Genomic DNA, 24,197 nt, shown 5'->3' with positions numbered 1-24,197 from the left:
CTCATTGGAAACAACTGAAAAAAGACGCTGGAGCTGAGGAACAGAAGCTAGATGGACACACGGCCTATGGTATCAAAAAATGGTATAAAGACAAAAAAACATTGCATGGATGCATAACTGGGACGTATCCTCAGTGATGTACCCTGGGGTCATAGGATGTTTCGGGTCTCGCAACATCATACACCCTCGCCCAGGTGACCCAGCCGGGGCTGGCCAAGCCCCAACTTACGTCCCAGTAGCTACCCACGGTCAGCCCTCTAGGAAGGGTCGAAGGTGGTCACGCGGTCAGGGCCACTCAATCCGCTGCTCCGGAACTACCCTGCCGGGACCGGGAGGGGGAGGGCTCTGGTACGTAGAGGGACCGGGCTCTGTGGGTTGCCACCCGGCCGGGCTCCTCCCTCGTCTCACCAGGTCTACGACCTGTGCGCTGCACCAGACTCCCCCGCTCCAAACATCTCATTCCGAGGTGATGGTATCTTAGTGGACACCATGCAGTACCAGTACTTGATGGCACTGCAGACTCCACTTGCGGCTTGAATGGCCCTCCTAAAAGGCCTCGTATTTTCCTGAGTATCTGTATCAAAGTTAGAATTTCCAGTATGGAGACAACCCTAGCTCCTGGTAAAGCACAGTCGTTTGAGCATTACAATCTTTGCTTTATTTATTGCCTCTAGTCCTTCTCCCCCATTTTTAAATTGCCATTATTTCTTGTATTGTGTCATATTTTATTTAGTACTTTGCACTCATCTGTTTATTTGTACCTGCCTATACCTGTGAAGCACTTTGGTTCCAGCTGCCGCTGTATGGAAATGTGCTATATAAATAAAGTTGACTTGACTTGACTTGACTTGACTTTAGCAACAGTTACAGGATTCAGCAGGCGGAAATGCCAAATATGCAAGAAAAATAATGTAAACAATCATTACTTTCGTTTCAACATATATATATATACACATGTATTGGTTGGAAATATGGGGGAGGAGTATGGATCACTAACATGTATGCATTAAGTTACAGTTACTGCAGTTTCTTACAGTTTTTGCAGATGTTACTAGTAATCATAATTGCTTATTTAAATATGTACAGTATTACTAAATTATAAATGTGTGCTATACACAACTAGACAACAATGTAATCAAGATATGCTAATTATATATGTGTGTGTGTGTGTGTGTGTGTGTGTGTGTGTGTGTGTGTGTGTGTGTGTGTGTGTGTGTGTGTGTGTGTGCGCGCACATACACACACAGTATGAAATAATGGAACTGTTATGGAAAAATTGCAGATTATAACAATGACAGAGATATGTATGAAAACTGTAGAAAGGAGGATGTGAATTTCCAGCAATATACGTGAAGTGCAAAAGTGCGTTGACATATGATTGATCATGGTTTGTTTCTGCAACAGTTACTAATTCTGCATCGCCTTATTTGTGTCTCCACAGCTCCGCCAACTCTCCCGGGTCAACCACCCCAACATCGTGAAGCTCTATGGCTTCTGTGAAGATCCAGTAAGTGACCCATCACGATGGTCGATGCCATTGTCCATCGTGCCAACCCTAGTCTCCTCCCCCAGAAATGTGGAGTTAAAAGTCAAAGAGATAGGAAACAGCAATAGCAAATGTGTTTGGACGATACCTGTCAAGACTCTTTACTTGGCTAAAGCAAACAGGTCCACAGGTGTTTTCACTGCAGGGGTAACGTGGTTTGTCTTTCAGGTCTGTCTGGTCATGGAGTATGCAGAAGGTGGCTCTCTGTATAATGGTAAGACAGGATATTATATTATGTGGGCAGAATTATACAGAAATTAACCCTAAAGTGACTATGAAAAGCTGAACAGCATAAGCATGAATTTTATTCTTAATTTTAGTAACGTTTCTACCGTTTGGGTACTCGCACTTTAGCAACGCAACCCCGGTGAAAACGAGAGACGAGACAGATGCACGCTTCTCCATAACACATGCCCGCCTGATAAAACTCATTCAAAACTTTGCTAGTTACTAGTTTACTGATTCCACTGTCATTTCCCCACGATGTTAGCCACAAGAAATATGGAGAAAGAAGTTAAGTTAAGTTATCCTTTATTTATCCCCGTGGGGAAATTCCTCCTCTGCATTTGACCCATCCTCTACTAGGAACCTTCCTAGAACTAGGAGCAGTGGGCAGCCGCAGTGCAGCGCCCGGGGACCAACTCCAGTTCTTTCGCCATTGCCTTGGTCAGGAGCACTGACAGGAGTGTTAACCCTAACGTACATGTCTTTGACAGGAGTATTAACCCTAACGTACATGTCTTTGACAGGAGTATTAACCCTAACATACATGTCTTTGACATGAGTATTAACCCTAACATACATGTCTTTAATGGTGGGAGGAAACCGGAGCACCTGGAGAAAACCCACACAAACACGGGGAGAACATGCAAACTCCACTCAGAAAGGACCTGGGACGGACCGGGGTTCGAACCCGGGACCCTCTTGTTGTGAGGCAACAGTGTTAACCACTGAGCCACCCGTGCCGTCCAGAATACATTTTTGGGAGACAATCGCTTCATGGTGATCACTATTTAGCAGCTAACGTTAATCACTTGTTTGCAGTTATCACTTTTTGGCAGAACACCAGACATTGTAATCAGTGGATTTGCGTTACTCTAACAGTGATCATAAAGCAGTATGGATTATTCTGGATGATACAACATGTAGTTCTGACCAAGCAATCTGATTGGTCAAGGACCGTTCTTAAATGAGCATAACAGCACGCCGTAACATCCTCATCACTAAAGTATCATTCCATCGGCCGGTCTGTTCAGCAGAGAACAGCAGCCTCATCACTAAAGTATCACTCCACCAGCCGGTCTGTTCAGCAGAGAACAGCAGCCTCATCACTAAAGTATCACTCCACCAGCCGGTCTGTTCAGCAGAGAACAGCAGCCTCATCACTAAAGTATCACTCCACCAGCCGGTCTGTTCAGCAGAGAACAGCAGCCTCATCACTAAAGTATCACTCCACCAGCCGGTCTGTTCAGCAGAGAACAGCAGCCTCATCACTAAAGTATCACTCCACCAGCTGGTCTGTTCAGCAGAGAACAGCAGCCTCATCACTAAAGTATCACTCCACCGGCCATCTGTTCAGCAGAGAACAGCAGCCTCATCACTAAAGTATCACTCCACCAGCCGGTCTGTTCAGCAGAGAACAGCAGCCTCATCACTAAAGTATCACTCCACCAGCCGGTCTGTTCAGCAGAGAACAGCAGCCTCATCACTAAAGTATCACTCCACCAGCCGGTCTGTTCAGCAGAGAACAGCAGCCTCATCACTAAAGTATCACTCCACCAGCCGTCTGTTCAGCAGAGAACAGCAGCCTCATCACTAAAGTATCACTCCACCAGCCGTCTGTTCAGCAGAGAACAGCAGCCTCATCACTAAAGTATCACTCCACCAGCCGGTCTGTTCAGCAGAGAACAGCAGCCTCATCACTAAAGTATCACTCCACCGGCCGTCTGTTCAGCAGAGAACAGCAGCCTCATCACTAAAGTATCACTCCACCGGCCGTCTGTTCAGCATAGAACAGCAGCCTCATCACTAAAGTATCACTCCACCAGCCGGTCTGTTCAGCAGAGAACAGCAGCCTCATCACTAAAGTATCACTCCACCGGCCGGTCTGTTCAGCAGAGAACAGCAGCCTCATCACTAAAGTATCACTCCACCAGCCGGTCTGTTCAGCAGAGAACAGCAGCCTCATCATTAAAGTATCACTCCACCGGCCATCTGTTCAGCAGAGAACAGCAGCCTCATCACTAAAATATCACTCCACCGGCCGGTCTGTTCAGCAGAGAACAGCAGCCTCATCACTAAAATATCACTCCACCGGCCGGTCTGTTCAGCAGAGAACAGCAGCCTCATCACTAAAGTATCACTCCACCGGCCGATCTGTTCAGCAGAGAACAGCAGCCTCATCACTAAAGTATCACTCCACCGGCCGGTCTGTTCAGCAGAGAACAGCAGCCTCATCACTAAAGTATCACTCCACCAGCTGGTCTGTTCAGCAGAGAACAGCAGCCTCATCACTAAAGTATCACTCCACCAGCCGGTCTGTTCAGCAGAGAACAGCAGCCTCATCACTAAAGTATCACTCCACCAGCCGGTCTGTTCAGCAGAGAACAGCAGCCTCATCACTAAAGTATCACTCCACCAGCCGGTCTGTTCAGCAGAGAACAGCAGCCTCATCACTAAAGTATCACTCCACCGGCCGATCTGTTCAGCAGAGAACAGCAGCCTCATCACTAAAGTATCACTCCACCGGCCGGTCTGTTTAGCAGAGAACAGCAGCGGCCACAATTATGTAACCCACAGAATTTCTACTCCATAAACTAACTAATAACTTGGCCAATAAGTATGTAACACACAAAATAAAACAAACGGTAATGTCTTCATTTGATGTAGAATGCGTAGGACTTGTAACTGGTTCGTTAAACTCGCATTCCAGGAATATTGTATTTACCGCCCTGCTCCTAAGTTAACGTAAGTGGCTCACGCACTTACGAATTATCTATCTAAAATCCCCCAGGAGGCTAAAGCTTTTTACCTCCATGGCTCCATGCAAAGAGAGGAAACAAGTTAGGAGAGGTGTGCTACTCTTTGGAGCCAATGGGTGTAAATGACCTGGGTTCCACGCTAACGCGTATCTCCAAAGAAGCAGGCACATCAGTGATTTACACCAATCACAGCATCAGGAGCACCACTACCATCCAGAAGCTGGCCGAGGGCGGACTGGAAGCCAGAGAAATCATGTCCGTTAGCGGACATAAATCAGAGACTTCTTTACAGAACTATTGGGCACCTTCTCTTGATAATCGCACAAGGTGGAGCAATATATTGAGGTAGCCGGTAGAAGTGGGTATACGCAAAGCCATCTGAAATATAAGCGGGTACCCTGCACTACACTGACTACTGTATATCCGGCTAAGGTCATCAGAAAATGCTGTTCACATGGCAATGTATTGTCTTCATTAGTAATACTGTATCACAATATAGCAGTCCATGTGAAGATACTCACTGAGGGTGTGTTTCATGTGTTTTGACAGTGTTCTCTCTCTCTTTCTCCCTCTCTCTCTCTCTCTCTCTCTCTCTCTCTCACACACACACACACACACATTCAGCTCTGCACGGTGCAGAGCCGCTGCCCCAGTACACGGCGTCCCACGCCATGAGCTGGTGTCTGCAGTGCGCCGAGGGCGTGGCCTATCTGCACGCCATGAAGCCCAAAGCCCTCATCCACCGCGACCTCAAACCACCCAAGTAAGCCCCGCCTCTTCCTCATAAAGCTGACTTTTACAGGTTCACTAACAACCCTTTGTTTGTTTTGTTGTCGGTCTTTTCAATCAATCTTTCTAACGGAAACGCTGGTTGATTAGGTGATTAGGTGATGAGGTGTAGGTGGAGAAAGATAGCAATAGCATAGTGAGAGCAAGAGAGTGAGTTACGGCCCTTATTCAAAACACACGTCTTGTGTCTTGCTTTAGGGTGGATTTTTCCTTTTAAACAACACATTACCGCAATGAAAGAAGACTTTACTGTGTTATCCTGATGCTTCCTTGGCAGAGCTGCTGTACTTTTAAAATGAAAATGTCAAATAATATATATATTTTTTACCCTAACCCTAATTCATTCATTCACATCAATCAAAATGTCATAAGTCTGTAGTCTCTAAAGCCCTATCGATTGATTGATTGATTGATTGATTGATTGATTGATTTAAGTGTCATGCACTTAACCAGAACCCCCATGGGTTTACAAGACACAACAATAAAACATAAAGCAATAAAGTGAGGAAGATTCCTTTTTTGAAACAGCTCAAGTTTCTCATAGTCGTCCAACTCAAAGAAGATAGAGGACATTTGAGAGTACGTCCCTTGCGTCATCATAAGTAGTGCAGTAAAACAAGAAATGAACCTCATTTTCAATTTCATGTAAGTCACAAAGTAAACAGAGTCTGTCTTCTTCAGGGGTAGCATTAAACCTACCAGTTTCTAGTGCTAAGGGAAGGGTTCCCGATCACAACTGAGCGCACAGAGATATTTTTTGCCTGTTCAAATCAAACTACACATACAGTAGAGTTCAACACAGTAACTGTCCTTTACGAGACGATAGGTTCGTACTTTTGGTTTGTGCCATAAGTCCACAGACCATTTATCTTTATACAAAACAAACATATTACTCATAGACTCAAGTGTCACAAAGTAACCTGTTATGAAAGATAAATGATAGATCGTTGGAATCAAGAAGGGATTTCACTTCATTTGCCCAAGGGGGTCCATGGGCCATGTCCCAATTAAATATATTTTTAGCGAGTCTCTGATCAGACTTTCTCACGAATCTATTCCAGAGTTGCAGTATTTGACCTTTGTGTCTGTCTATCAAAGCCCCACACTGATATCTGTGTATATATTGGACTGCACTTGCAATGTTGTTATTGTAGATCTTTTCTTCTTATCTCTGGATATTGATATGACCGCTACACTAAGACAAATTGCCCGTATGTAATCTTGCATATTGTGGCAATAGAAGTGATTGTGATTGTGATCTTCCAGCCTGTTGCTTGTGGCGCGTGGCACAGTGCTGAAGATATGTGACTTTGGAACGGCTTGTGATATCCAGACCCACATGACCAACAACAAAGGCAGTGCAGCCTGGATGGCACCCGAGGTGTTTGAAGGTAAGCCACGAATAAACATTTCAATTCTTACTCAATAGCTCCAAATGTGGACAGGTTACAGCAGTGGTCATTATTAGAGCTATGCTGTAGATAAGAATGGCCACGGAACTTCTGTTCCATTTCTCTGGCAAAACAATAAATGAACATTTTCTGTGTTTGCGGCTTCTGTCTTCTAATTTATGTGAAATGTTATGGTGTAAAATCATTTCTCATTACCTTTTCATGGCATCATCGTAAAATTACTTACTTCTTTTTTCCTCGTCAAAATATGAACACGACTCCTCTTCGAACGGAAGTTCCCGCATGTGTTTGCTAGCTTGTTAGCATTTTGTCACTTCCAAGAAATAAACATTTGACTTATGCGGGTCTTTGATATCCGTGCAAAGGTAACAACTAATTATTTATGCCATATGCATTTCATATAATTTATACGGATACAGACAATGCAACCACAGAAAATGTCTTTAATTAACTAATTCATAGAGTGTAGTATAGACCAGCCACAGGAGGGCATCTGATGTCATTTCAAAAACCCTCCACCTCTCGCTCTCTCTCTCTCACTCTCTTTTGTTCTCATCCTCCGCTAGCGTAGCTACTTCCACCAGCAGTATCAAAGCTACGCGGGCTCGCTAGCTCGGCTGCTATGCGGCCTCGCCCATCCTGCAGCTCGCCAAGCTGGCCCTGCAGCTCACATTCACAGCCCTTGCCCGCAGCTCGGCTGCTGTGTGGCCAATGAGACCAGCATCACTGATGATGTCAGATTTATGACATCACTGATGATGTCACAGTGGGATTTATGACATCACTGATGTTGTCACAGTGGGATTTATGACATCCCTGATGATGTCACAGTGGGATTTATGACATCACTGGGATTTATCACTGATGTCACAGTGGGATTAATGACATCATTGGGATTTATGACATCACTGATGATGTCACAGTGGGATTTATGACATCACTGATGATGTCACAGTGGGATTTAGTGGGATTTATGACATCCCTGATGATGTCACAGTGGGATTTATGCCATCACTGGGATTTATCACTGATGTCACAGTGGGATTAATGACATCATTGGGATTTATGACATCACTGATGATGTCACAGTGGGATTTAGTGGGATTTATGACATCACTGATGATGTCACAGTGGGATTTATGACATCACTGATGATGTCACAGTGGGATTTAGTGGGATTTATGACATCCCTGATGATGTCACAGTGGGATTTATGCCATCACTGGGATTTATCACTGATGTCACAGTGGGATTAATGACATCATTGGGATTTATGACATCACTGATGATGTCACAGTGGGATTTAGTGGGATTTATGACATCACTGATGATGTCACAGTGGGATTTATGACATCACTGATGATGTCACAGTGAGATTTAGTGGGATTTATGACATCACTGATGATGTCACAGTGGGATTTATGACATCACTGATGATGTCACAGTGGGATTTATGACATCACTGGGACAGAGAAACAGACAGACAGAGCCCTAGCTCCCATTTACTGTATATACTGATGATGATGATGCTGATGATATAGGAGGATTAATACAAGCAGTCAGATAAATATCAACTCCTTTTTACTTAGAAAGTGCTTTAAAATATGAATGTCAACATAAATCTAAACATAAATGATTCAACGATTATCCGTCCACGATTCGATTCACACATCCGCATCGCGATGCATCGATTAAACGATTCATTTTGACACCCGTAATATATATATGACTTTCACTGAATTCAATGATTCCGTCCGTTTGGCCCTATAGCTTCGCTCATAATGGAGCTACTTTATAGAAACAAGCGAGTTGAATTCACAGTTAAACGTTTTCACAACACAACCTCTCAGCTCCAAAGACCCAGAGTCAATTGTCTGCTGCTTCTCGTCCTGTGCGTTTGTTTAACATCGCCCATGCTTCCCGGGAGTGGAGTTTGCTTCTTTTTTTTCTTTCTTTTTGCCAAATTTGGAATTCCAACAGGTCATTACAGTTCTAATGTTTGAATTTCAAATAAAACGTGACAGCCCTATAGGCTACTGCAAATTTCAGGTTTGTAGGCTACCATCTGTGGCTGTGGCTCAGGAGGGAGAGCAGGTCGTCCACTAATCGGAAGGTTGGTGGTTCGATCCCCGGCTCCTCCTCGCATGTCGAAGTGTCCTTGGGCAAGACACTGAACCCCAAATTGCTCCCGATGGCTGTGCCAGCACCCTGCGTTGGCAGCTGGCTGCCTTCGGTGTGTGAATGGGTGAATGTAGGCACATTGTAAAGCGCTTTGGATAAAAGCGCTGTATAAATGCAGTCCATTTACCATTTTATCATTTACCATCATCAGTCATTTTGCAAGAGTATGAGTATATCACTTTTTCTCTTCATTTCCTCATGTTGGGGCTGTGCTCATGGAAGTGTTATCAGGCTGTATTATGTAAGAGAGTTGAAGGTCTGTTAGTGTTGCTAGATTCTAAATGTGAGTGGGTGAACTATCACTTTTATCCACCACACATTTCAGGGTTTGATAAAAAAAAAGGTCTTTCTTGATATAACTCATAAGGCGCACCACGGAGAACAGTACTTTATACATGTACAAATGTCAAGAATGTACAGAAGTTGGCGCTCACTATTATACCATGGTTAATTTCAAGCTTTTTCAGACCGTTAATGATGTGTGGCTACTCTGTAGCTTCTGGCTCAGTGTGATGAAGTTTAAACTTTAAAGTGACTAAGGCCCCGTTCAGACCTGGCATGTGAACGGCCCAGTTCTGATCTTTGGCGCATTGAGATCTGATCACCTCAGGCCACCTTCAGAGGTGACCTGGGCCACATGAGGCTGGATTCCTGTGTGTGTCTGAACAGCAAGGTGATCTAGGAGGCATTAAACTTTGGGATAGGCCAACCTTTTGGGAGTTTAGGCCATTTGCCATAATTGCCTATATTAAAACGAGAACGTACATGGCTTTATTTTCGATCTGCGTGAAGTACAAACTGTTGTAGAGCCCTCACTGCTAATAGCTTAGCGCTACATTGGCATTCTATGGGATTTTGGCCTACTCCCTCCCGTTCAGTCGCCCAAAATGCACATTCCAACATCTCCAAAAACACTCACATACATTACATTAGGGTTGGCACGATGGACGATGGCATCGACCATCGTGATGGGCCGACCCCCCATCGGTGGGGTACGGTGGCGCAGTCGGTAGCGCTGTCGCCTCACAGCTAGAAGGTCCTGAGTTCGATTCTCGCCTGGGACGCTGGAGTTGTGACCCCCCCATATCTTCAGTGCCTACTGCCCAGGTGGGCTATCTCGTCGAAAGGGCTTTTCTGTGTGGAGTTTGCATGTTCTCCCCGTGCCCCCCAGGGGGTTCCTCCGTACATAACCCCCCACTAAAAACATGCAGAAGATCGTCATCCGACCAGTGACGACAACATCCGAAGTTGGTCCCCGGGCGCTGGAAAGAAAAAGCGACCACTGCTCCTGGCCTGCCCCCTGGAGGAAAGGACAAGCCTGGATGGGTCAAATGCAGAGGACATATTTCACCGGCCACCGTCAGCATGAGTGTGTGTAGTGGCCACATGCATGTGTTGAAGTGTGTTCGTGTGACAATAAAGACGGGCTTGTCCGTCTGAAATCGTGACCTCTGAGCCTTCTACATCGGATCATCGTAATTAATTATCTGTTCGACTTAAAATTGTGCCGTTTTAATCATAAAAAAGGCCAAGTCCACTTACCGTGACGGGGGACGCGCCGGCGGCATTAAACAAGCGCACCCAGTTCAGAGAAGCCTCCCGCTCCCCTCCCCCTCCTCCGCTCTACTGCTTATCTGAACTGGGTGCGCTTGTTTAATGTCGCCGGAGCGTCCCCTGCACGTGAGAAGTCGGCTGTGTTGTGAAAACGTTTTAAGACAAAGAAGAAACTGCACGTTCTTTCCTGTTTTCAACCCAAAGTGAGTACAAGTCTTCAACTGTGAATTTAACTCGCCTGTTTCCAAAGTGAAAGTTGGAATCGCTCCATATAGATACAGCAGCTGCGTTTCTCTAGCCATTCCTCCTAAACTCTCTCTCATTACATTAGGTTCAAAAGCCCACGCGAATCTAACGTTATATCAGCCAGTAATTCAGACAGTTTTCTGCCAGCTAGTTAAATTCAACACACACACGTTGTTGGTGAGGATCTGTGACGTTAACGTTATTTGTTTTGCGCCGTTCAAATTGCTGGTAGTGACAGCCACTGCCCACTTCAGTCACCTGGCTCTGTGCTGTAGCACAGAGCAGAGGCTAATAGCCTATCTAAGCCCGCTGGTATCATGTCCTGTTGTTAACGTGAACGCATTGCAGCGGCTAGGTAAATGGAATTACAGCAACGCAGCGACTTAATAAATAATTAATTATTCCCCCCTCCCCATCATCCAACGATGTTTCACTGTAAAACAATCACGATGGGTATTTATATGACATCGCACAACCCTAATGTACATGGTGTGACTCGTGTACTCACCACGTGATGAAATGAAATAATAATCCAAAGTTACGTAAACGGTCATTTTCGTAGTAAATCCACACACCGAGACCGAAACAAAAACTAACCGAAGTAACAGGAGTATAACCGAACAAAGTGACTTCCTCGTTTGCCATGAGGCGCATGTGCTGCGTGCAGTCATCAGTACAGAGCATGTGCTGCGTGCAGTCATCAGTACAGAGCATGTGCTGCGTGCAGTCATCAGTACAGAGCATGTGCTGCGTGCAGTCATCAGTACAGAGCATGTGCTGCGTGCAGTCATCAGTACAGAGCATGTGCTGCGTGCAGTCATCAGTACAGAGCATGTGCTGCGTGCAGTCATCAGTACAGAGCATGTGCTGCGTGCAGTCATCAGTACAGAGCATGTGCTGCGTGCAGTCATCAGTACAGTACATGTGCTGTGTGCAGTCATCAGTACAGCACATGTGCTGTGTGCAGTCATCAGTACAGCACATGTGCTGTGTGCAGTCATCAGTACAGAGCATGTGCTGCGTGCAGTCATCAGTACAGAGCATGTGCTGCGTGCAGTCATCAGTACAGAGCATGTGCTGCGTGCAGTCATCAGTACAGAGCATGTGCTGCGTGCAGTCATCAGTACAGTACATGTGCTGTGTGCAGTCATCAGTACAGCACATGTGCTGTGTGCAGTCATCAGTACAGCACATGTGCTGTGTGCAGTCATCAGTACAGAGCATGTGCTGCGTGCAGTCATCAGTACAGAGCATGTGCTGCGTGCAGTCATCAGTACAGCGCATGTGCTGTGTACAGTCATCAGTACAGAGCATGTGCTGCGTGCAGTCATCAGTACAGCACATGTGCTGTGTGCAGTCATCAGTACAGAGCATGTGCTGTGTGCAGTCATCAGTACAGAGCATGTGCTGCGTGCAGTCATCAGTACAGAGCATGTGCTGCGTGCAGTCATCAGTACAGCGCATGTGCTGTGTGCAGTCATCAGTACAGAGCATGTGCTGCGTGCAGTCATCAGTACAGTACATCAGTACATGTGCTGCGTGCAGTCATCAGTACAGAGCATGTGCTGTGTGCAGTCATCAGTACAGTACATCAGTACATGTGCTGCGTGCAGTCATCAGTACAGTACATCAGTACATGTGCTGTGTGCAGTCATCAGTACAGAGCATGTGCTGCGTGCAGTCATCAGTACAGAGCATGTGCTGTGTGCAGTCATCAGTACAGAGCATGTGCTGCGTGCAGTCATCAGTACAGCGCATGTGCTGTGTGCAGTCATCAGTACAGAGCATGTGCTGTGTGCAGTCATCAGTACAGAGCATGTGCTGTGTGCAGTCATCAGTACAGCGCATGTGCTGTGTGCAGTCATCAGTACAGAGCATGTGCTGTGTGCAGTCATCAGTACAGAGCATGTGCTGTGTGCAGTCATCAGTACAGAGCATGTGCTGCGTGCAGTCATCAGTACAGTGCATGTGCTGTGTGCAGTCATCAGTACAGAGCATGTGCTGTGTGCAGTCATCAGTACAGTGCATGTGCTGTGTGCAGTCATCAGTACAGAGCATGTGCTGCGTGCAGTCATCAGTACAGTGCATGTGCTGTGTGCAGTCATCAGTACAGTGCATGTGCTGTGTGCAGTCATCAGTACAGCGCATGCACACTGACACAGCTGTGTGTCTGCGGGTGGGAAGCCGGATTGGGGGTATGTGTCCTGGTTGCTGCACTAGCGCCTCCTCTGGTCGGTCGGGCGCCTGGTCGTGGTGGAAGGGAACTGGTGGGAATAGCGTGATCCTCCCACGTGCTACGTCTTGCCGGTGAAGCTCCCCGCTGTCAGGTGAAAAGAAGCGTATCAGACAGTATCTGCACTTGCCCCCAAATCAGTAAATATCCCCCCCTGCTCTGCAAGAAACATTTCTGAAGGACAGCTGAGAGATGATGCTCTGACGATTTATTTCAGACTGGGTTTTTGATGATTAACAAACAGCTGGATAATGTTTACTATCCTCGTCTTAATCATCCATGTAACATGTAGATCCCATTAGATGTGCCATCGTATGTGACAGGCAGTAACTACAGTGAGAATGTGTGTGTGTGACAGGCAGTAACTACAGTGAGAATGTGTGTGTGTGACAGACAGTAACTACAGTGAGAATGTGTGTGTGTGACAGGCAGTAACTACAGTGAGAATGTGTGTGTGTGACAGGCAGTAACTACAGTGAGAATGTGTGTGTGTGACAGGCAGTAACTACAGTGAGAATGTGTGTGTGTGTGACAGACAGTAACTACAGTGAGAGTGTGTGTGTGTGTGTGACAGACAGTAACTACAGTGAGAATGTGTGTGTGTGACAGACAGTAACTACAGTGAGAATGTGTGTGTGTGACAGAGAGTAACTACAGTGAGAATGTGTGTGTGTGACAGACAGTAACTACAGTGAGAATGTGTGTATTATGTGACAGGCAGTAACTACAGTGAGAATGTGTGTGTGTGACAGGCAGTAACTACAGTGAGAATGTGTGTATTATGTGACAGGCAGTAACTACAGTGAGAATGTGTGTATTATGTGACAGGCAGTAACTACAGTGAGAATGTGTGTATGTGACAGGCAGTAACTACAGTGAGAATGTGTGTATTATGTGACAGGCAGTAACTACAGTGAGAATGTGTGTATGTGACAGGCAGTAACTACAGTGAGAATGTGTGTATGTGACAGGCAGTAACTACAGTGAGAATGTGTGTATTATGTGACAGGCAGTAACTACAGTGAGAATGTGTGTATTATGTGACAGACAGTAACTACAGTGAGAATGTGTGTATTATGTGACAGGCAGTAACTACAGTGAGAATGTGTGTATTATGTGACAGGCAGTAACTACAGTGAGAATGTGTGTGTGTGACAGGCAGTAACTACAGTGAGAATGTGTGTGTGTGACAGGCAGTAACTACAGTGAGAATGTGTGTATTATGTGACAGGCAGTAACTACAGTGAGAATGTGTGTATGTGACAGGCAGTAACTACAGTGAGAATGTGTGTGTGTGACAGACAGTAACTACAGTGAGAATGTGTGTATGTGACAGACAGTAACTACAGTGAGAATGTGTGTATGTGACAGACAGTAACTACAGTGAGAATGTGTGTATTATGTGACAGGCAGTAACTACAGTGAGAATGTGTGTGCGTGACAGACAGTAACTACAGTGAGAATGTGTGTGTGTGACAGACAGTAACTACAGTGAGAATGTGTGTATGTGACAGACAGTAACTACAGTGAGAATGTGTGTATTATGTGACAGGCAGTAACTACAGTGAGAATGTGTGTATGTGACAGGCAGTAACTACAGTGAGAATGTGTGTGTGTGACAGGCAGTAACTACAGTGAGAATGTGTGTGTGTGACAGGCAGTAACTACAGTGAGAATGTGTGTGTTATGTGACAGGCAGTAACTACAGTGAGAAGTGTGACGTGTTCAGCTGGGGCATCATCCTGTGGGAGGTCATCACCCGCAAGAAGCCCTTCGACGAGATCGGCGGCTCCGCCTTCTGCATCATGTGGGCCGTCCACAGAGGTCAGCAAAAACACCCATGTCGCTTTCTCTTTCTTACAGCTACTAACTACCATAGCTACTGTCTACTACTTCAAACACTACAGCTACTACCATAGCTACTGTCTACTACTTCAAACACTACAGCTACTACCATAGCTACTGTCTACTACTTCAAACACTACAGCTACTACCATAGCTACTGTCTACTACTTCAAACACTACAGCTACTACCATAGCTACTGTCTACTACTTCAAACACTACAGCTACTACCATAGCTACTGTCTACTACTTCAAACACTACAGCTACTACCATAGCTACTGTCTACTACTTCAAACACTACAGCTACTACCATAGCTACTGTCTACTACTTCAAACACTACAGCTACTACCATAGCTACTGTCTACTACTTCAAACACTACAGCTACTACCATAGCTACTGTCTACTACTTCAAACACTACAGCTACTACCATAGCTACTGTCTACTACTTCAAACACTACAGCTACTACCATAGCTACTGTCTACTACTTCAAACACTACAGCTACTACCATAGCTACTGTCTCTACTACTTCAAACACTACAGCTACTACCATAGCTACTGTCTACTACTTCAAACACTACAGCTACTACCATAGCTACTGTCTACTACTTCAAACACTACAGCTACTACCATAGCTACTGTCTACTACTTCAAACACTACAGCTACTACCATAGCTACTGTCTACTACTTCAAACACTACAGCTACTACCATAGCTACTGTCTACTACTTCAAACACTACAGCTACTACCATAGCTATTGTCTAGTACTTAAAACACTACAGCTACTACCATAGCTACTGTCTACTACTTCAAACACTACAGCTACTACCATAGCTACTGTCTACTACTTCAAACACTACAGCTACTACCATAGCTACTGTCTACTACTTCAAACACTACAGCTACTACCATAGCTACTGTCTCTACTACTTCAAACACTACAGCTACTACCATAGCTACTGTCTACTACTTCAAACACTACAGCTACTACCATAGCTACTGTCTACTACTTCAAACACTACAGCTACTACCATAGCTACTGTCTACTACTTCAAACACTACAGCTACTACCATAGCTACTGTCTCTACTACTTCAAACACTACAGCTACTACCATAGCTACTGTCTACTACTTCAAACACTACAGCTACTACCATAGCTACTGTCTACTACTTCAAACACTACAGCTACTACCATAGCTACTGTCTACTACTTCAAACACTACAGCTACTACCATAGCTACTGTCTACTACTTCAAACACTACAGCTACTACCATAGCTACTGTCTACTACTTCAAACACTACAGCTACTACCATAGCTACTGTCTCTACTACTTCAAACACTACAGCTACTACCATAGCTACTGTCTACTACTTCAAACACTACAGCTACTACCATAGCTACTGTCTCTACTACTTCAAACACTACAGCTACTACCATAGCTACTGTCTACTACTTCAAACACTTCTGTCTGTCACTTTTTGTCTTCACTATTGTTTCATTTAAAGTCGAGCTGAAATGACATTCTCAGTGTAGTGATTCCTTCTGAAACAGGTTAGCGAGGCGTGACATAGCGTGTGGAGTGTGTCCATACTTATTGGCCAAGTATATTAACATTTATGTGGTAGAAAAGTCTGCCCATGTAGGCAGCCATGTTGCCTGCTCAGATTTTTCTCCTAGCCTTGAAGATTGTCATGTCATGATATTATTGGTTGAAATGGGGTAGAAATGTGATAGTACTACCTGACGTCGGCATACTGTAGATATCGTTATGAATTAACTCAGCATGGTTGACTTTTGATGTGGAAAACCAAAGAAATCTGATTTTTGTGATTTTTTTTTTAACATAGATTGTTAAATATGTGCACTGTATAACCAGGGATGTGATCTGAAATAGTTAGTCATTTTTCATTTCAGCTCAACTTTAATTAAGTTATGTTATCTTTGACACAAAGTACACTGTGGTTCTTCATAGATCTAGCCTCTTAATTTTGCTCTCAAAGTGTACCAATTGGATGCATTTTACTTTAAGATGTACGTTTTCTGAAAATCGCGTTTCAAAAAAACCATTTACATTTCAAAAGTCATAAAAGTGATCCACGTTTCTTCAAAGTATCCCGCTGAACACAAATTACCACTCCCATAAATATTTGTTAACCACAGACATTATTTCATGCATTTAACTGAATTCCCCATTCTAAAAGCCCATAGGCTTTTCCCCTGAGGATCCAACATGCTACTTCCGGACTCGTTCGTGCGGTGCTCTATAGCAGGCGGAGCTACGTCTCGTCCCGTACAGCCAAACTAGGCTTCAAAACTAGTCCAAAAACCAATGGGTGACATCATGGTGACTGTCCATATTTTTAGACGGTCAATGAGACTGCCTCACAACCCTGAGGACAAATGATGTCATCAGTGGCCGGCAGCCAGATGATATCATCAGTGATTTCATCAGTAACACACATGCTGCCTGGCATATAGCCAATTCACGCTTTTCTTTGAGACGGCCAGAGTTTATTTGTCACAGCTGGAGCACACACAGAGTTTATACACACAGAGTTTATTTTTCACAGCTGGAGCACACACAGAGTTTATACACACAGAGTTTATTTTTCACAGCTGGAGCACACAGCAGTTTCTCTTGGTGTCTTTGGCAGTGGTCTCCTCCACGTTGGCCCGATCCGATCCGACACCATTTCCTTGTCCGATACTGGTGGGTGTGGCTCCTCCCTCCACGTCCTTCAGTATGGAGTCCTCAAAGGACAACGCTGCCACTCTGAAGAAAAACTCCTGCACGTTCTCCCCCGATTTAGCCGAGACAGCCCAGAACTCTGCTTGCATCTCTGTGGCCATCCTGACGGCGTCTTTCTCTGTCCTGTGCCGCTCCTCTGAGGGCAGCAGGTCACTCTTGGTGCCAACCAGGAAGATGAAACAAGATCCAGGCTGGTTTTCTCTCATGGTCTTCTCTAACCACCGCGGCGTCTGATCCAGAGACTTAATGTCCGCCATGTCGAAGACTGTGATGATCACCTGAGCTCCTCTGTAGTACGCTGAAGCCACGCATTTGAACTTCTCCTGCCCCGCAGTGTCCCAGATCTGAAGAGAGAAACGAACTCCAGCCACCTGGAACTTCTCGATCTCAAAGTCCACTCCTATGGTGGCCTTGTGTAGTCTCTGTTGAACACGTCTTTACAGAACCTGTTGATGAGGCAGGTTTTCCCCACGTTATAGGCTCCAACCACCACTGCTTTGGACATCTTGTGCCGCTGATGCCTGGAGGCTCTGTCTGTGCAGGTAGCTTTAGCCTGAGCAGCCCACTCCTCCTTCAGCTGGAGACAGGCCTGAGGTGTGTAGCACTTTGGGAAGTCCCAGATGACTCTGTCCTGGCTAACAGGAGATGGGAAGAGCATGTTCCCATTCTCTTGCATGACGATTAGGGCACTTTTTGCCACGGGGAAAATAACATCCAATACCTATCTTCTTGATTTCCTAAAGTTGACTTGCTGCTGTTGTGTCTATCGTCCAATTTATAACCTCAGCAGGGAAGGATTTAATGACCTCACAATCTCGATGACAATCAGTGGGTATAACATGATGTCACTGATAACTGCAGGGAAGGACATCACTGATTATGTCACGTTTATGACATGTCACATCATCAATGCTTAATGCCCATGTGCAGATCTGAAACTGGGGACAGAATGTAGAGATTCAGTGGATGGATAAATCCAGAAGGAGGTGCTAATGCAACATAAAGGAATCATTGTGATCATCAAACATTGTGATATCACCGGTGATGATGTCATAGATAACAGTGATGTCATTGGTGTGACATCGGCAACCTGGCCACTTTCTTTCTTGACCTGGCTACTTGTGACATCATCTGCGACCTGGCCAATTCTTTCGGCTGATGACATTGCTCACTGTTGATGACATCACAATTGCTCAGGGTCATCGGTGTAACGTCATCGGCGACCTATCCACTTTCTTTCTTTCAAGGGGACATAGCACTGTATGACATGACATCTTTGTGCCACCCGGCCACTTTCTTCGGCGATGTCCTCGGTGATGCTGTCATCAGTGATGTCATCGGCGACCTCACTCAGCCCCTAGTGGCCACATATGACATCATTGGCGACCTTCTTCTTCTTCTGTGGTGTTTTATGGCAGTTGGCGTTGTATTACCGCCTCGTTCTGGATTTATCCATCCACTGTTTCCCTCCATTCTATAAAACCCGATTCCTCTCTCCTCCCTCAACTTTCTCATCGGCGACCTGGCCACTTTCATCGGTGATGACACTCGAGCAATTGTGATGTCATGGGTGATGATGCGGTGACCTGGCCACTCAGCCCCTAGCGGCCACGTATGACGACATACGACGACGACATTGCCATTTTCTCTCGGCAAGCTGGCTACTTTAAATAAAATGGAAAGTCCAATTATCCACCAATTCAATACACACAATTTGGAGCCGAGGTAGACATTCTTCCCGTAAACTCTCTATGTTAAGAACAAGACAGTTTTAACTTGACAATATAAACATTCTAAGTTGCCCCCAGCTTACTTCCTGTTGCATGTTTGTTCGTGGAATAGCTGACAGGAAATAAGTTAGGTTTCAAACTGTTCCCAAGCAACACAATTCCGTGACAACCGTCTATCGTTAGCAACAGCTTTCTGCCAGTTTAGCATTGCAGTCCACACAGTGACAGGCTGCTCTCCTTCTCTGTTCTCTCCTCCTCCACATTTCCCATTTTCTCCCCACCTCCTCCCTCTCACATTCCCCCTGCTCTCCCTCCCCTGCACCCTCCCACCTCTCCTTCTCTGTTCTCTCCTCCTCCACATTTCCCATTTTCTCCCCACCCTCGCCCTAATCCGGGCCCGTATCCTACTCCCTCCCCTCCCCCAACCCTAGACCCTACCTCTACCCTGGCTCTCCCTCCCCTGCACCCTCCCACCTCTCCTTCTCTGTTCTCTCCTCCTCCACATTTCCCATTTTCTCCCCACCTCCTCCCTCTCCTCCCCCACATCCCCCCGCTCTCCCTCCCTCCTCCACTCTCCTGCTTTCTCCTCTTCCCGGTGTTTCTTCCTCTTCCCCCCTTCCCCCACTACTCTAACATTCTACTCCAAAGCATGGCACCCACTCTATCCCCTCCAATATTTCGCCACTATTTAAAGCATGGCACCCATAAGCTCTATATGTGAACATGTGTTTATTTGGCAAAAGGACTCACTATAAAGGCTTGCAGCCAATTAAATTAGGCATAGTTTGGTTGCTTAGAAATTGACATATGTCCGTTTGCAAGATGTGTGTCTATATTTCTCTATCATATAATTGCTCGATATGTTATTATTACTATTGTAATTTGTTAATGTTGTGTCAGTTAGACACAGTTAGACACAGTCAGTTAGACAGTTAACCCTCCCTTCCCTGTTCTCTCCATATAGTCTCCCATACTCCTCTATACTCTCATACTCTTCCTTACGCTCTCTCCTCCCCCACATTTCCCATTCTCTCCCCACCTCCTCCCTCCCCCTGCTCTCTTCTCCCCCACACACCCCCCCCCCCCGCTCCCCCCCTTTCCCCTCTCCTGCTCTCTCCTCTTGCTCCTTCCCCACCTCCTATACCCTCCAACATCTCCCATTCCCTCCCCACCCCATCACTCTCTCACATTCCCCCTGCTATTCTCCCTTCTCCTGCGCTCTCCTCTGCTCTCTCTTCATTTCTATATTTTCTATATTATCAATTGTTCAAATGTTATCTTTATTCTGTATATTCTTGTTACTATTGTGTCAGCTAGAATTAGCTAGACATACTTTCTGTGAAGCCCTCTGAGACATGCTTGTGAATTAGGGCTATATAAATAAACTTGACTTGACTTGACTTGACTTGACATGCTGCTGTGATGCAGGCACTCGGCCCCCTCTGATCAAAGAGCTGCCGGAGCCCATCGAGGAGCTGATGACGCGCTGCTGGGACAAGGAGCCCTGCCACAGACCCTCCATGGAGGAGGTGAAGAACACCATGAGCCATCTCATGCAGGTACCAACACCCATGGGCCCAGAATGTCCACACTAGTCCAACTATACAGGCTATACCCATTCAAAAAATAGCATTGTTTCAAGATAAGTACAACTCATTCTTTTTCCATTTTATTGTTTTAAAGGTGTTGCTGGTGTAGCATTTTTGCACATAATTGTTTCATTGTCAAACTAATTGCGATATGTCGGTTTAGTTACCATAAACATCAGTGGTATTGTTAGTGCTATTGTTTCTCAAAATATAGACCACATTTCCCACAAGCCCCGTCAATTCCTCTTCCGGCTTTACTGAGGAGGATGAACAGCTTTAGCTGTTTGCTCTGACAGAAGAGCGCCCTCTTCCTGCTTTGTGCTGTGATGCAATCGCCTAAAGCTTAGGACCTACTCCAGGAAGGCAGCGCGAGGCGGAGCTCCGCAAACCGGGAGCGCACTCCACGCTCGGGCCGAGGTGTTCATACTCAGAGTGCTGCTCAGAGCACCGCTGTTTACATAGTACAGTGAATGGCCCATGATAAAGTCAATGAAACGCAATGAAAAGTCAATGGAATGCCATTATGTTCAGTAGACTGCGGTTTCACTCTCAAACGATTGTATCAGCACCTGAATAGAATCGCCAATCCTGTTTTTATTGAATGTAAATAGGCCTAGATGTGTCTCAACACAGCACATTACTTGAAATGACTAAAAACTAACAGTTAGAAATCAAAGTTTACCACATCACATCAAGAAATGTGGTCAAAACATGGCTCAGCGTAGCCTACTAACTTCTTTTCTCTTGCTGTCTCTCCCATGGATCTATTGTCTCCCTGCAAAGCGGAGCAGAGCGGCGCGGCGCGCTGCTAGAAAAATCTGGCGACGCGCGTTTACGGCTGCGGTGGCCCCGCCCCCACCGCGATGATGTCATATTGGCCGCACGGCCCTTGCGGTTGGAAGCGCGCGTGGAATATGTCCCACCCTTTACAGTCTATCGAAGCAAACCAGCACCTTTCCCTTTAAATCCCACCTGATGGCGCAGAATGTTAAATTCAGTGTTGTAGAGAGTGATGCTCTTATTCATCATTTCATCTCCCGCCCGCTCCCCGTTGACTTTTTCTCTGGCTGTTTATACTTTCAAATAAAAAATAGAAATCTACATGCCTAATTATTGTCATTCTTTATATAGCCTACCCTAGCAATGATGCTGATGCTAATATCTCAAAATATGTGGTAATGATTTGTTGATGTTAAAATGATGCATGTAGCACATTTTAAGTAGTATTCCCCCAAGAAAAGAAGGAAAGATGCAAAACAGATTTCTGGGCCAGATTTCATGAGTCAAGTCAAACTATGATGAGCTCTCTTCAATGCAATGTAATGTAATGTAGGCTATGTAATGAACAGAAGTTTGTGTGTTTTGGGTTTCCACAGTACTTCCCAGGTTCAGACGAGCCGCTCCAGCTCCCACATCAGTCAGCAAATAGAAGTGGATCCTCCTCAGGCACAAGCACAGGTCAGAGGTCACTAGGACCCAGTGGTTCTCATTCCCAACCTTCGGCTCGCGACCCCAAGTGGGAGAAACACCACACACAATTTAAAACTACCGAAGAGGATTAGAGCCATATCTCAGTCAGAAACATGTCAGTCCCAATTCTGAGTTTAATGCCAAAATTCAGCATTCTGATTTGAATGTCGAATTAGGAGATTAAAGTCAGAATTCTCAGATTAAAATCAGAATTTTGAGGCAGCGCAAAATAACTAGTTTGAGGTATTTATCTTATTTGCTAATGTACAGTAGCCAATCAATGTTTATACAGTGCGTGATGATATTATAGCATTAGTATTAGTTAGTTATAAAAAATACCAATATTACTCCACTCATAAATTGATTTTTTGTGTGTGTGAATGTTGTGTTGTTGTTTTTTTGTGCAGGCAGCCTACCTTGTTTGTATATCAGGTGTAGTTTACCCAACAACGCGCTCTGCATAAAAAGCCTCCTGACTGTTTCCATGACAACGGCATTATTGGGGCCTGCAAGTGTCGCTCATGGTGTTGTATTTATTATACTTAAGTGAATGTTCGCCTCGTTCAACGGTCACGTGACACCCGAACGCTGCAGACAGCCACGGCAAGAGAGGGAATGGAATGCGTGAAACCACGTCGGAGGCAAGATGTAACGTACTTGGCTGCAGCCGCATATAAACGACACACAACTCACCTCCTCTCGCTCTGGGAAATGCACAATGTTCTTTGTGATTTTCACAAAGTCATACATCAAGGACAGGCTGATAAAAATAGCGGGGACACGTTCATTCATTTCAATCGAGTGAAAACCAAAACAAGGAAATCAAGCTTGTGCCGTCTATATAGCCAATCAGACTTGCGCGATACTATGACGTAGTCAGCGACACTAGACATTTCACCAGGTAGCAGACACTGCTCGCAGACACTTGAAAGTGTCGACTCAAGTCCTCATTTCTGTCGGCGCCCGTTTCAAAAGTGTCGGCAGACGAAGCATAAATTGGGCTTTACTGTTGCCGTGCAAAGTGGCAATAGGCAATTGTTGTGAAAGCTGTGAGGACATGGCAACACTTTGAAGACAATGAAAGACAATAGGAGCATTCAAACTAGCCTATCAATATAGCCCACGAGTGGCACAAGTGAATCGCATTGGCATTCAACAATCTATCATGACATCAGAGTCTGATAACCAATTGCTAAAAATACATAAGTACCCACTATTAATGTTTGTGCATATTAATAAGCACAGGCATATTAGGGAGGTACGGTGGTGTAGTGGTAAGCACTATCGCCTCACAGCTCGAAGGTCGTGGGTTCGATTCCCACCTGGGGACGAGGTGAGCGCTGAAGGAATGCGTGCCCGTCCGTATGTCCTCGAGTGCCGCCCCCATCGCCCGGGTGGGGGTTGGCAAAAAACGGCCTTTCTGTGTGGAGTTTGCATGTTCTCCCCGTGCCTCCCGGGGGGTTTCCTTCATATAGGAACCCCCTTCACAAAAACATGCATTGTCCTGGTTGCTAGTGTGGTTCCTCCTCTCATCGTTAAGGGCGCCTGTCCAGGGGGAGGGGAACTGGTTGGAATAGCGTGACCCTTCCACGTACTATGTCCTACCGGGGGAGCTTCCCCTGTCAGGTGAAAAGAAGTGGCTGACTGACTGCCCATGTCTCGGAGGAGGCATGGAATCAGTCTCGGCTCTCCCTGATCGACAGAGGATGAAGTAGCAACCAGGATAAATATAAAATTAGCACTAATGGGGGATAAAAATGGGACAAAAAATCGGGGGGGGGAAAAAAAATAAAATAAGCACAGTTAAATGACCCTCACGGCCAGATACATCGATTTCCTCTGCCAAGTGCTGCAAAGAAAACAGGTA

At 45.5% G+C, this 24,197-nt stretch overlaps 1 protein-coding gene and 1 pseudogene across 2 annotated transcripts in view; one reads left to right on the top strand and one right to left on the bottom strand.

Moving 5' to 3' along the window:
- LOC310772829 (mitogen-activated protein kinase kinase kinase 7-like) overlaps positions 1–24,197 on the top strand; it is a 43,457-nt gene that overhangs the window by 8,452 nt on the left and 10,808 nt on the right. The window contains exons 3-9 of the mRNA XM_083632758.1: positions 1,442–1,507; positions 1,715–1,760; positions 5,152–5,290; positions 6,583–6,707; positions 14,638–14,766; positions 20,700–20,830; positions 22,237–22,318. Of these exons, the coding sequence (XP_083488884.1) occupies positions 1,442–1,507; positions 1,715–1,760; positions 5,152–5,290; positions 6,583–6,707; positions 14,638–14,766; positions 20,700–20,830; positions 22,237–22,318 (718 nt within the window). The remainder of the gene's footprint in view (positions 1–1,441; positions 1,508–1,714; positions 1,761–5,151; positions 5,291–6,582; positions 6,708–14,637; positions 14,767–20,699; positions 20,831–22,236; positions 22,319–24,197) is intronic.
- LOC310774239 (ras-related protein Rab-36 pseudogene) lies at positions 17,403–18,217 on the bottom strand (annotated as a pseudogene). The gene has a single exon. The product of its transcript is annotated as a ras-related protein Rab-36 pseudogene (transcript).

This window comes from Poromitra crassiceps (assembly GCF_964638095.1).
Source record: "Poromitra crassiceps genome assembly, chromosome: 3".
Taxonomy (NCBI): Eukaryota; Metazoa; Chordata; class Actinopteri; order Beryciformes; family Melamphaidae; genus Poromitra; species Poromitra crassiceps.
This window is presented reverse-complemented; position numbering and strand designations above follow the sequence as displayed.